Below are 14414 nucleotides of genomic sequence, written 5' to 3'. Positions count from 1 at the left end.
GGCCATTAAATGATTCGTTTATCGGATTTACGTACCGTAACCTCGGATCTCTGCGGCCTAACCCCGGTAGATGTCGGTATGACTGGGGCATTTTCCTCACGCCTGGCTGGACGGCTCCGGTTGTGAAATAAGACCCTGACCCACCCCAGCTATTTTAGTTCTATTGCTCGCCAGAAAAAATCCTTCTCATATCGGTCCTTGGTACTCGATCTGATTTTAGACGGGTCGGAGATAGCGTTACTGACCCGCGTGCTCAATCTAGGCAGCAAGTACCGAGGCTGGTACTTCCACCCACCACATACTCTGAGACAAAGAAGCTATATAGCCTGGAACCCATTCCCTTGGACCTTGTCACCGCCTCTTCAGCAACTTTGTTTCCCCGGCCTCTTGTGGCCACTTAATTTAATTACGTCTGTGGCTGCAGAAGTTACTTTCTACGTCTATCCTCAGATAACGTACGGCTCTTGCCTGATTACACTTCACAATGCCTTCTTTACCTGCACAGAAGTACCCTCCGGTCAAGCTACCGCATCCTTACTTGACAGCCTACCAAGTGCAAGCTGCCGCTGAGACGAATCCTTCCAAGCTGGTCTTGAGATTGGAGAACCTTCCCGCGGATGGAAAGGTTTTGCCGCAGCCGCTTCACTCCGATTCACTGTCTTGGCTCGATTTGTCTCTTCCGCCCAAAGAAACTTGCCCACCGGACAATGATAACACTCCCTGGGCAAGAGCTTGCCGAAGCCCCTCGACTGTCTTCGACTGGGCTAATGGCACTACCCCTTCCCTGGGTCAGATCTGGAATGTGGTCCATGCGATCTATCTTGCTCATCCGACATATGAGTACTTCAGACTTACCCTGACTGGGGATGAGAAGGACATCATTCGAAATGAGCTCCTCGTCACCGGTCTGGGCATTGAGCACCCTCAGCCCTGGGACGCAAAGAAGAAGCCGACTTGGGAATCCAAGGAAATTTTAATTCTTCGCAATGCCTTCTGGCAGGGTGCGGCCTCCCCAACCGGCCCTCGCCCCATCTGGGTCGTTGGAGATGGCACAGACGGCCCTCTGCGGCAGCCTTTGGCACAATACCCAATCATGCCTGAGAATTATCAGATCACAAACAGCTTCCCCGAGGAGCGCGTGTATACTCGGCACCCTACCCGTCGGCCCAAGCCACATGGTGGATCGATTGCGTACAGCCGTTATATTCCCGAGGTCAACGAGCACTTCTCCCTCGAAGTGGTTGACTGGCGGAATGAGGAGCACCTGAAGCTCTTCAACACATGGCAAAACGACCCTCGTGTTGCCCAGGGATGGAATGAGACCGGCACCCTCGATGAGCACCGAGAGTACCTGCGCAAACTGAATTTCAACCCCCACGTCCTCTGCTTGTTCGGTCGCTTCGGCAACACCCGATTCTCTTACTACGAGCTTTACTGGGCAAAGGTAAATCTCCACTGCGGCTTTTTCTTTCTCGAATTTGTTTATGCTGACCGCTCAATCTTAGGAGGATCACTACGGCGCCCATTATGATGCCCACGACTATGATCGTGGCCGTCACTCGCTTGTTGGGGACGCGTCATTCCGGGGAGCACACCGGGTCAATGCATGGTACTCTAGCTGCATCCACTATTGTTTCTTGGATGACCCACGGACAATTAACGTGGTCGGCGAGCCCAAAGCCACCGGCGCCACCATTCTTTCCTACGAAAACTCCCAGGGTCTCACCATCGGCAAGTACGTCGACCTGGGACACAAGCGATCGGTCCACTCGGTCTGCAGCCGAGAGAAATGGTTCCAGCTCTGCCCGATCTTCTGGGACGGACGAGAGCGGCCCCTGGAATCCGCGGACCGCGCAGCTTGGAATGCCAAGCTCTGAAGCTCGGCGATAGCTTCGGCCTGTACTACGAAACGACCAAAAAATATACCTAGGTAGCCGCTTGCATTCAAAATAGACCATGACCTCATTTGTCCATACTTTGTCCCTCGATAAATTAACAGAATGGCCACCGGAAGTAGCGGGAGGAGAGTGGGCAGACTCTTGCTCTGTCAACGGCCAAGACCGTTGCTTTTGGCCCACGAGGAGAAGTCGGATAGTTGTTCTGTTGCGTTCTAGGGATCTCGCTCGGTTCCGAATCGACTCGGATAGAGAGTGGAACCTCGGAAGTCTCTTGGCAGTATCTCCTGGGCATGAGAAAATTTATTCTGCACACGGGCCTCTTACGGAGTCTAGGATTGATGGAGATTAGGCTAGGGAATGACTCCGAATGAGCGAGTGGGTCCCACACATTCAATGGTCCTCTGCTCAAGGTTATCTGATCCGTCCTTTGTCGCCACCAAGGCATCTTGATCCATAATAAAGCCGCGCAATGCCGCTCATAGTGGAGGGGAATTTTTTATTAACAGAGCTCCAGGTATTACACGAGGCCAAGGAAGTGAAAAGAAAGCCATGACTGATTCGTACCCACAGTAGGACGCGCTGCAACCCCATCGGCGGTATTCTCCGCCGTCAGTCGTCATAATCGCTCCATTTGAAGCACCCCGGGCGAATTAATATGGAGTCAGCAAGTCCCTGCTGCGATGCTCGAGGAAATTACCCGATTTGCAATGGCCGTGTTTACGGTTCTGTGTATTGTCACTTTGCAGATGTATTGTACACTCAATACAATACAACGCACGTTCGTAATTGTGTAATTTCAATGGTCCCGCAGTGGGAAATCTGATAAAAGTTCGGCCTCCTGAATGATTCATTTTTCTTCAAGCGAGTGGGTTTTGGTTTTATCTGATTCGGAATCCCAAGTCTCCGGCTCAAACCGATGTCGGCAGATCTCTAGACTGTTTCTTGGCTATTTCCAGGGGCTTGAATTTTTCTTTCGTGCAGACTGCACATGTTCACCTTACTATCAGTTTCAACCATTGGGCCCCCAATAGCCGACTAGTCCTCCTGAAGCGTTCTGGCAGTGTAGGGACGTGTTTTTTGAGGCAATACGGCCTCTGTCTTCTAGCGCAGCGCCATCTAGGAGCTAGTCCGTGACGGGCAAACTCACCCCGGGCTTTTCGCAACTTTAAGCTCTGACGTTTTCAAGGTTCTAACGCCTTCGTCAGTCACCATGGCCATGATCAAGAAGCTCGCGGCTTATCCCCGCTTGCTTTTGGCCGCCAATCCTAAAAAAGCCGACTATCTCATGCTGATATGCGGTATCGCCAGCTCCATCGCATCAGGTGTTCCGTTCCCAATTATTGCAATCATTTTCGGTCAACTAATCAACAACTTCAACGCCGTGTCTTGTAATGAGTCTGATGGAGACTCATCAAGCTCTGATGCCAGCTATCAGGGGAGTATCAATCACGAGATACTTCTGATTTTCTATCTCGCCATTGCCCAATTCGTCTTGTTCTACATCCACTTGACATGCTGGACCATGTTCGGTGCTCGTCTTTCCCAGAGGCTACGTGAGAGATATCTTACAAACCTGCTCCGACAGGAACCATCGCATTTTGATAAGCTACCTCCCGGAGAGGTCGCTTCTCGACTCAGCAGTGACATTCAGACCATTCGATCCGGCACCTCCGAGAAGGCGGGCATCGTTCTATCCAGTTTCTCTTTCTTCGTCACTGCGTACATTGTGGCTTTCATCAAGAATTGGGAGCTCGCGGCTATTCTTCTTTCGCTGATTCCGGCCTATTTCATCATGTCCTTTGTTGGAAGTCACTATATTGAGAAATATACTGGTCTTATGTCTGACTATGCTGCTTCCGCTGCCTCAATCGCTTCCGAGGGTCTTTCTAACATTGTGGTTGTACAAGCATTCGGAGCGAACAAGCGCTTGGAGGAGAAATTCTCTAACGCCCTCAAGGCGTCTGAGCACCAAGGCTTGAAGAAGGCTACCGCTATTGGCATTCAATCGGGTGTCCTATACTTTGTCGCTTATGGCGCCAACGGTCTTGCATTCTGGCAGGGAAGTCAGAAGGTCGCTGACTCCGTTCAAGATGGCACATCTGGTACCACCGTTGGTGCTGTGTTCACCGTCATTTTCGTTCTGATTGAAGGTATGTCTGACTGAGTGATTTAAAACTCCAAATTCCACTAACACAATAACAGCCACCTTGACCTTGAGTCAAGTCGCACCCTTCCTCCATCTGTTTATGGCAGCTACCGGTTCCTACGAGAAGCTGCGCTCGGATCTTTATCGCACGTCTCTGATCGATGGCACTGGTGAATCTGGTCTTCGCCTCGCCGAAGCCCAGGGGGATTCGAGTTCAATGATGTTTCGTTCATCTATCCCTCTCGACCGGAAATCACGGTCCTGGACAAGATCAGTCTGAGTCTGCCCGCCAAGAAACACACCGCTCTTGTTGGCCTTTCTGGAAGCGGCAAGTCAACCATTGCCAGCTTGGTCACAAGACTGTACGATCCAACTGAGGGTCAGATTACCTTCGACGGCCAGGATATTCGCGATGTCAACGTTCGTGATTTGAGAGGATTCCTCAGTCTTGTTCAGCAGGAGCCTTCTTTGCTCGACCGCTCAATGTTGGAGAACATCGCCCATGGTTTGCTCAACTCGAGCAAGCCTGATCACACACACATGAAGGAGATTTTGCTTGGCACTGAACTGGAAGACCTGGCAGCCGAGCTGAGGGAAGGCAAAGACATCACGGCTGCAGCTGAAGCCCGCGGCCCAATCATGGTCGAGATTGTCAATTTGGTTCAGCATGCTGCCAAACTTGCAGATGCCGACGGTTTCATTGTGAATTTGCAGTATGGATACGGTACAAGCGTTGGATCAAGTGGCCGTCTTATCAGTGGTGGTCAGAAACAGCGTGTCTCTCTTGCTCGTGCTCTTGTGAAGGACCCCGCGGTTCTCATTTTGGATGAAGCCACCGCCTCTCTGGATTCTCGAAGCGAACAGCGTATTCAAAAGGCTATCAATAACATCACAGCCGGACGTACTGTCATAACTATTGCTCATCGCCTGTCGACTATCACTGGCGCGGATAACATCATCGTCATGCACAAGGGCAACATTCTGGAGCAGGGAGACCACGCAACATTGATGGCAAAGGATGGCTCATACGCCGATCTGGTCAAGCTGCAAACCCTCGGAACTGCACCTGGAAAACTCAGTAGTGCATCCAGCAAAGACAGCATTACCAAATCTGACCAGGTGTCTCTGACCGACACCGATGTGGAGAAGGCTAGTCTTTCCACTGATAACGACTTTGAAAAAGCGGAAGCCCAGATATCCACGACCGAACAACCTGCTGGTGACTCTGACGAGTCTCCCGAAGAAGCAGAAGAACCCGAAACTCCCAAAAAGTCACTGTGGGTTCTTGCGAAGGGATACGCGCCAGCCCTACGGCCTCACCTGATTATGATCTTGATCGCAATTCTTGGCGCTGTTATCGTTGGAGGCGCATTCTCTGGCGAAGCTGTGATTTTTGGAAACACCGTTGGAAGTTTGAATCCTTGCAACGGCGCCGACAGCATTCGCAACCGTGGTGACTTCTTCGGTTTGATGTTCTTCGTTCTCGCAATTATCGAATTCTTTGCGAACCTCGCCAGTTGGGCTGGATTTGGTTGGGTCTCTGAGAAGGTCGTGTATACCGCTCGAGTCCTGTCATTCCGTTCGCTCTTTGAGCAGGATCTTCAATGGCATCAATCGAAGAACCGTACCCCGGCTTTGCTTCTTTCTTACATCACCCGTGACGGTAATGCTCTTGCTGGATTGAGCGGATCTGTTATTGGCTCCCTGTTCGCTATTAGCGTCAACCTTGTTGCGGCTATTATTTTGACGCACATTATTGCCTGGAGAATTGCCCTGGTTTGCTTGGCTTTGGTTCCCCTTCTTCTTGGGGCTGGTATGATGGAGCTCATTGTTCTCGGGAAGTTTGAAGAGAAGCATGAAAACGCATACACCCATTCCGTGGATATTGGTACTGAAGCGATCAAGTCTATCAAGACTGTCGCATCGCTGTCCTTGGAAGAAGCAACCCTCGTCACCTACCGCCGATCCCTGAAAGGTCCGCGCCAGGAAACCCTGAAGGTTACTTTGCAAGCAAGTCTGTTTCAGGCGCTTACCTATTTCCTGGGTAACTGCGTGAACGCTTTGGCGTATTGGTGGGGATCTAAGCAGATTATCAACGGCAACTATACTCAGACTCAATTCCTAATTGTGGTGTTCTCGCTCCTCGTCAGCGCCCTTCTGTGGAGTCAAATGTTTGCACTTGCGCCTGAGCTTTCCAGTGCCAGAAACGCAATGGCCAGGATCTTGGGCTTGATCGAAATCGGATCTGACGGAATGCGCGGTCGTGTTGATAAGCGCTCATTCAAGAATACTTCTGCAGAGGAAGATATTGAGGCCACTACCGAGCCAAAGCCTGTTCCGTCCGGTGGTCCTGCATCTAGCGTCCAGTTCCGCAATGTGCAATTTGCGTATCCTGCTCGCCCCGATATCAAGGTATTGACTGGATTGAGCGTTGATATCAAGCCAGGCAAGTTCTGTGCCCTTGTTGGTCCCAGTGGTGCCGGTAAATCAACAATCATCTCCCTTGTTGAGCGTCTGTACACTCCAGAATCCGGCTCGATCATCATTGATGGTGTCGATGTAACCAAGCACCGTGATGTGGCTTTCCGTGACTCAATTGCTTTGGTGCCCCAAGAGAGTGTGCTCTTCGAGGGAACTGTCAGGTTCAACATCGGTCTCGGTGCTAGACCCGATCACGAAGCGAGCCAAGAGGAAATCGAAGAGGCCTGCAAGCTTGCCAACGTTCACGAAGTCATTGCCGGATTACCAGAAGGCTACGATACCATGTGTGGTCCCAATGGCAGCCAGTTCTCTGGTGGTCAGAAGCAACGTTTGTCGATCGCTCGCGCACTTGTTCGCAAGCCAAAGCTTTTGATCCTTGACGAATCGACCAGTGCCTTGGACGCCGAGTCCGAGAAGTTGCTGCAGGATGGTCTTGAGAAGGCTGCTCGTGGCATTACTGTCATCGCCATTGCCCATCGCCTCCATACTATTCGGAAGGCGGACACAATCTTCTTGATTGAGGCTGGCAAATGCATTGACTCTGGTACACACGAAGAGTTGCTGGACAGGTCGGATAGCTATCGGGCCAACGTCATGCACCAGACCGTGGCGACCTGATAAAATTATCTATAAATTTTGTTTCTTGTTTCGCATATTTAATTTAGAATTCGATTCCCACTTTGCCAGTTTTATTTTGCAACCTACATTCTCGTAGCTGTAAATCCAATGTCTTTCCATCGTCTAACCAGAGCATGTGGATTGAATGCATGCTTGGAGACAATTTTAATCTTTGAATGTTCCAAATGGCGTATCGCATTATAAGCATAGTCTCTTCGCCAGAAGACTAAAAGGGGATTGAGAGTGAAACTGATTATTGGAAAACAAATAGATATCAAATAAACTATTGAAGACGAAAGTACAACGACTAGATGAACTCGTAATATCTTTCCCCGCTATTATCTCGTGCACTTGTCCACTTACGCAAGGAGTAAACCAGTGCAGCCCATAATCTAGAAGAGCTGACCACCAAGCAAAGTAGCCTCATGGTGCGTAGTAATCTCTTCAACAATAGCAGCCAGCTCCTTGAGAATCGAGCCTGCGAAAGCGGAGTCTCTCTCACTTCCAACAACACCAACATGCATCTTCTCTTCTTTCATAAAAGAAACAACCTTAAAGGGGCTGGGAGAGTCTCCATGCGGGTTGGAAATATCTACCTTGCAGCTACTACCGGCAAATGGCATGGTATCGAAATCATCCCAGTCTTGGTGGTGAACAAGGGAGTCAAAACCGGCAGCCTCTGACGACCACTGTGCGCATTCGCTAGAGATCTTCTCGAAACCGAGGAAGTCATAAGCAACAGACTGTGCACTTTGCTTCTGAACAAAGTTCAAAAGGTCGATAGCTGTCCACTGGTTTTGGAAAGGGACTCGAACTGGGGTCAGCTGATAGCATGGTCCCTGGATGGTCTCTGCGTTAGGTAGATCTATCATGCGGCCCGATGTGACGCTGCCAAATGTAATGTCCGGCTTTTGGAGACGGCGAGCCAGCAAAAGGGCCCATGCCGCAGTGAGAATGTTTGCAGTGGTAATTTCCTCCACGGGCTTGAAGTTTTCGACAGCCTTTGTCTGGAATGTACCCTTGTCTCCGGGTTGCGTTGTAGTTCCGGGGAGAACTGATAGGTTTGAGTCGTGCAGGAGGCTGCGCCAATAGGTGACTGCCTTGATCTGGACGCTTTCAGTGGTCGTCCAAGCCAAGTAAGAGGAAAAAGGCTCGAAGTCAGCCACCTTTCCTCCGGTGTACAAGGTCTCCAGGTCTTGCAGCAGTCTGGGAAGAGACACTCCGTCGTACTGGGCGTGAGACAGCCCCAGAACAAGACACTCTCGGCCATTGTTGCCCTCGACATGGTGCATCTTGAAGAAAGGTGATCCTAGGTGAAAGTCGGAGTCCGTTTGGTCGGCGCAGATATCGGCAACAAATTGTTCGAGGTCCGTATCAGTCGCATGCATTGTAACAGGAATATTGAGATCGCTTAAGACAACTTGGTAGAAGGTTGAGTCGTTCTCGATAAAGACAGTGCGCAAAATTTCGTGAGTCTTGACGAGATCACCGCACGCACGGAGCAGCTGCTTGAGATAGATGCCGCTGTTGAAGTACAACATTGTGTATTGAACAGCTGTACGGGGTATCTGGAAGGTTCCCTGGACATCAAAGGCCTGGGAAGCTGTCACAGGAAGCACATCCTGAACAGACCAGGATGAGTTTCCAAGCTTGGGTAGAACAACCTCAGACAAAAATTGATCCTTCTTGATTGAACCCAGGGAGGAGAATGGTTTATAGGGCTCAATATTAGCTGGAGCCGTCTGTCCAACCTTCAAGATCTTCGCCGCATTGCCGAGGCGCATGTGCTGGAAAATATCGGCGACAGACAAAATGTGCCCTTGGGAACGGAGAGTGGAAGCAAGTTTCATTGCAAGAACGGAGTCACCACCAAGACGGAAGAAGTTATCATCAACGTCAATCTGGTCCTGGCTGAGCCCAAGTATCTTGGCCCAGGCAGCCTGAAGAATGCTTTCCGAAGCTGATAGGTTTGTAAGCGCTGAGGCCCTCTTCCATGCATCCTTGAAGCCTTCTTGAAGCTCAGCGAGAACATTCTTGGGGATTTTGGAGGCAACCTGGCTCAAAAGGCCCTGGTCAATCTGTCCTTTTGAAGTTGGCATCTCTGCAACCACGACGTATGCAGAGGGGACCATGTGTGACGGAAGATCGTCACGAATGAACTTGTCAAGCTTCCTGATTGCTGCCGCAAGGCTGATAGGAATAGTGGAGCAGATAGTTGCTTCGACTTGCTGTGATTCTGACTCGTCAACAATTTCTTGGCTGGCCAACATGACATTGACAGTCTCTTCTTGAGAATGTTGCTTCTCAATAAAGATGATCAGCTCCGACTCTAACGAGGATTTGGAAATGGCAGCAGCAGCGCGAGTTGATGCCGGAAGGTGTCGTGCAAACTGAGTCTCAAATTCCGACATATCCACTGCATGACCATGGACGGGCACAATGTTCTCCTTGCGGCCGACGAATACCAGACTGCCGTCTTCTTGCAACTGAACAATGTCACCCGTCGATTGTATTCTTCCAGAGCGGCCCGCAACCTCAGAACTTCCAGAAGAAAGCCAAAGGGGTGACTCAATAGTCTGACCCGAGAGCAAGGAGCCTTCAAGCAAGAGCTCACCGACACAGCCAATAGGCAACAGAAGACCTGGGTTCCGTGGGTCGCATACCCAAGGCACCAATGCTCTAGGATACACTGATCCTTGCTTGATAGTAGCATCAGCACGAAGTTTTCCAGATACGTCATCCAGAGACAAGGGTGGGAGTTCATTCAAGCGCCAAATCTGGTTCAACTCTGCTTCCGGCAAGCAAGAAATCTGGTCAATTTTCCTGGTAAGATCTTTGTTCAACTGAGAGCAAGCCGTCTCCAACTGAACTAGAATGCGCTGCATTTGAGATTCTTTGATCAGACCAGTATCAAAGCTTGCGCAGACTCTAAAGCCTCCCTTCCGAATACCGCATGCCAGCATGAGCGGATAGGGGTTGAAGTGGAGAGCCTCGCGCGCAGGATCTCCCTGCTGGAAGCCAAGCTCGCTGACCTCATACTCAGGTTCAGGTTGAATTACCAGGCCAGTGCCTGCCTCGCATGCATGCTGGGCATCTCGGCTGACCTTGCGAATAAATTGCATTCCCATGTGTTGGTAAGGGGTCCGAGCCAAGATGGCTTGCTGAACACTCTGGAGATAGGACTCGACAGAGTTCTTCCGATTGACATGGACACGAATAGGAATGGTCGCATTGAGTGGACCAAGCACATTCTCGACACCAGGTAGCTGAATGTCACGACCTGTAAGCGTTTCACCGAAGACAACATCGTCGCTTCCGGTGTACTGCGATGCCACAAGGGCCCATGCACCTCTGATCAGCGTGGCCAGAGTGAAGGGAGACCCAGCAGCTGTTTCCAGAGGAATACTATGCTCAGCAAATCCTGTTGGGGTTGGCAAGTAGTCACGGAAGGGAAGGCGAGGGAACTGAGGTCCGACAGCACCCTTCAATTCTCGGCGCCAGAACTCTTGCATGGCAACTTGATCCGTGTCATGGAACCACTTGACAAAGTCTTTCATCTGTGTCTGCATTTCAATAGATTGATTCTTGAGAGAGCTCTTGACCTTTTCGAGAATCACAGGTTCTGACCATCCATCATAAGCAACATGGTGAATGGTCCACACCATGTATTGCTTGCCATCAGTTGAATCATTAACGATGGCATAGCGAGCAAGGCTATCACCAAAGTGCATCCTTTCATTCCTGTCATCTTCCAGATATTGCTTCAAGTCGGAAGAATGCCTCCAGGAGATGGACTCCTTGAGAACAACCTGCTGAAGACCTGGATCCTGAAGCTGAGCCACGCGGGTGCGCAGAATAGGGCTTACGGCAACCACGTCCTCCCATGCCTTCTTCCAAGCATCGATTTTGATACATGACGGAATGGTGGAGACTCTCTGGGCAACATAGGACTCGAAAGACTTAAGTGAAAAGGTAAACAGGGACTCTTGCGTGGGTGTGCATGGATAGATATCTTCAACGGCTGACCGGTCCATTCCACAAATCTGCCCAGCTTCAATGCATGCGCTCTCAACAGACTGAGAAATCATGCAGAATGCTGCTGTGTCTGTCTGCATTTCCGAGTCAATGGTGTGGACAACTTCAGCCATCGCTGAGAGTGTGGGATGGCCAAAAGAGCCGATGACGGATAGATCAAGACCTTGGCCTCTGCAGACAGACACCAGTTTCATTGCCCCTAAGGAATCACCTCCCAGAGCGAAGAAGTTGTCCTCGAGGCGAATTGATTTAGCGTCAATCTTCAAAATCTCACTCCAAGCCCGTCGCAATCGCAGCTCGAGGTCGTTCAGTGGCCTGGCCGCAGCGCTTGTGGAGGCTTGGTCCAACTGACGTAGATCAACTGTCGTTCCGAGAGCTCGAAGACGCTTGCGATCCGTCTTTCCCGAGATGAGAGTGGGTATGTAATTCACTGGGATATAGGCAGTGGGAACCATGTACCGCGGCAGGACCTTGGCGATTTTTGCATCTGCCTCGGAGATTGTGGTGCGCAGGTCATCCATCGGAACAGATGCAAGTTCCGTGGTTGCATCTCCCTTTGTGGACTGGCACGCAATGAATGCCACCAGTGTAGCCTGGCCACCGGGCCCTTGAGGCGTAATGACCTCCGCAATTACAGTGGTGCCCGAAGGCAGACGGGCCTGAAGCTGGCTCTCGATTTCGCCAAGCTCAACACGTTGTCCACGAAGCTTGACCTGGGTGTCCTTTCTTCCAGCGAAGATGATACCTGCTGAACCATCAGGATCGTATCTGCCCAGATCTCCAGTCTTGTAGAGACGGCCTCGACGACCAGCAAAGCCTTTGTAGCCTACAACAAGCCACGATGGGTCTTCGATGAAAACACTGGCAGTCTTCTCGTCATCGTTCAAATATCCCTGCCCGACAATTGGACCCTCAACGAGGAGCTCTCCAACCGCACCAACGGGCATAAGTCGCTCGTGATCATTAGGGTCGACAATCCAGACGGAAGCTCCATTGCCGGGGCCAATGGAGACGTAGTCTCTTCCGGTAGCAGCACTGCTGTTGACATTGCATCCAATAGTGCACTCGCAGGGACCATAGCCGATGATAATTCTGGTATCCTTGCCCCAAAGCGTGACATCTGTGGCCGAAGCAGCCTCTCCTCCAAGACCAAGACCTTCGAGGGATGAAATGACATCCGGGTCCAAGATACGAGCAACCGAGGGAGTAATACCTGCGTAGTTGATCTTCATATTCCGAATCACTTCGTTGATGTCATTGAGTCGGTCTTCATCGGAAGGAATACATAGACAGCCACCGTTGGCCAAAGTCAAGAGCATGCTGTCAATGCTGACGTCGAAGGCATAAGACGCAAAATCGAGAACACGCAAGTTCTCATTATATCCAACAGCCTTCGCTCTGGGGAAAGCACTGCTTGTATAGGTTCCGTGGGAGATTTTGACTCCCTTAGGAGTACCTGTGCTGCCAGATGTGAAAATAAGGTACATCAAAGCAGTGGATGGGACAGTTGGGAGTTCTGGCAGAGGCTCCGAACAAGAGAGTTTGGCCTGCTCCTCTTCTTCCACCACAAAATGCTTTCCGTCCGGCAAAATCTCCATTGACAGGTCATATTGCATGCGAGATGACACCATAGCGTTCGACCCTACCTGCTTTGCCATATTCTGGAGACGCGCCAGCGGGAGTGTCGGGTCCATCATGACAAGAGTTCCCCCTGCCTTCATCACGGCAAGCACCGCAACGATCGTCCATCGTGACTTCTCAAAGCACACAGGAATAAAGTCGTGGAGCTTAACACCCGAATCTTGGAGCTCTTTTGCCAAAAATGATGAGTAACGGTCGATTTGGCCATAAGTCAAACCGCCATCCCAAGATGAAATTGCCTCTTTATCGGCAAATTTCCGGGCTACTCCGGAGAAAACCTCGTGCATACAAAAGTCGTGGTATGGCGGCAGATCGTAGTTCAAGCCCCAAAGATGGTCCAAATCATGTGCGCTCGGACGAATACTGTCTTCGACGGAGGCATCGGAATTCGAAATGTATGCCTTGACCGTATCGACCAGTGTTTCAATGTGGCGGGTTACTGCATAAGGCAGGATGTTGTTACTCTGCCATACTGGTCGGACCTTGAGATTATCTTGGTTGAAACGAACTTCAAGATGCAGAACACCCTGTCCATGTTACTATTAGCTGCCTGTTGGTCCAAACGAGCGCAAGGATATATACTCACTTCATCCATGCCCTCTGGTGTTTGCGACAGAGAGCTGGTGCTCAGTATAAGTGAAGAAGGAGGTCGCGGGCTCGATGCGACCTTCTCAATCTGACTGAAAATCGCCGCGGCGACTTGTCCAATATTACTTTGTAGATTTGGCATTACTTGATCTGAGGAAAGACTGTTCACTGGCTCCAGTTTAACTCCATCCTCTTGGCCCTTATAAGTCCAATCAAAGGAGACGCGACCATCTTCCTGGGTACGCAAAAGAACTAGGAGCCAGGATACCAGCACAATCTTCTCGTCCATGCCCGTGGATGTTGGTGCCTTCGACGCGAGCCCCGCGACTTCGAAAGACCGAAGCCCGTCGCTATCCGCCTCGACAGGTTCAATCACAAGTCCATTTCTCGACTCACCGAGGCCGTACGCGCTCTCGACAGATATGAATCCCATACTGACCTCAGCCCGGCTGGGGATCTTGGCGATTCGATATCGAGAGGAAGGTTGGATAACCGTAGGATTCAGTGTGGCGTAGCACGAGCTTAAGCTACCCTAGCTTACGAGGTAGGGTTTACGTTATATAGTCAAAATTAAATACCCACAGGCGAATTTGCCGCGAAGCAACAATTACAAGGCCGAGCCAAGGGTATAGTTAAACCGAGATCGGCGGTTACGGGTTCCTGTTCGGGTATTACGTGTATGGTAATTACAACAGTACGATGACGGTGAAATTCATGTTTCGTGTACTCTTGAAGAAGTCCCACCCAATGTCTCGGATTCAACCGCGCATTGCGCTAAACTTTTAAAAGTTCTCCTTCTCTGCGACCCAATGCATCCACAATCAAAACGAGGCATGGATCAGCACCCCCAATAGGCAGCAAGTACCGACCATGGGAGTGGGCTGTGCCCAATCAATATTCCAGCCCAGGGCCATTCCGCGATGGGGAGATTGCGTGTGATGAAATACGAGACTAAGCGAGGTGGTGCATTGTGTACAGACTCCGCCTGTAACGGCCAAGGATTACGC

General features: G+C 50.7%; 3 protein-coding genes across 3 annotated transcripts; 2 read left to right on the top strand and 1 right to left on the bottom strand.

Moving 5' to 3' along the window:
* Positions 1-484: 484 nt before the first annotated feature.
* On the top strand, positions 485-1877 carry N7443_002358 (GNAT family N-acetyltransferase; the record flags this gene model as incomplete). Its single annotated transcript, XM_056882414.1, has 2 exons — positions 485-1444; positions 1506-1877. The coding sequence occupies 2 exons, from the start codon at positions 485-487 to the stop codon at positions 1875-1877; spliced, it is 1332 nt and encodes a 443-aa protein (XP_056744255.1).
* A 1231-nt stretch (positions 1878-3108) lies between these two features.
* On the top strand, positions 3109-7143 carry N7443_002357 (ABC transporter ATP-binding protein; the record flags this gene model as incomplete). The annotated part of the gene is made up of 3 exons (XM_056882413.1): positions 3109-4048; positions 4101-4214; positions 4247-7143. 3 exons carry the CDS (start codon positions 3109-3111, stop codon positions 7141-7143), a joined length of 3951 nt encoding a protein of 1316 aa, XP_056744254.1.
* Positions 7144-7535: 392 nt separating this feature from the next.
* sidD (nonribosomal peptide synthase SidD) lies at positions 7536-13840 on the bottom strand (the record flags this gene model as incomplete). The annotated part of the gene is made up of 2 exons (XM_056882412.1): positions 7536-13346; positions 13406-13840. The coding sequence occupies 2 exons, from the start codon at positions 13838-13840 to the stop codon at positions 7536-7538; spliced, it is 6246 nt and encodes a 2081-aa protein (XP_056744253.1).
* Positions 13841-14414: the final 574 nt, after the last annotated feature.

This window comes from Penicillium atrosanguineum (assembly GCF_028827265.1).
Source record: "Penicillium atrosanguineum strain IBT 20685 chromosome Unknown utg000002l_segment0_segment0, whole genome shotgun sequence".
Taxonomy (NCBI): Eukaryota; Fungi; Ascomycota; class Eurotiomycetes; order Eurotiales; family Aspergillaceae; genus Penicillium; species Penicillium atrosanguineum.
Note: the sequence above shows the minus strand (reverse complement) of the source record. Positions and strands in the feature narration are given on the sequence as shown.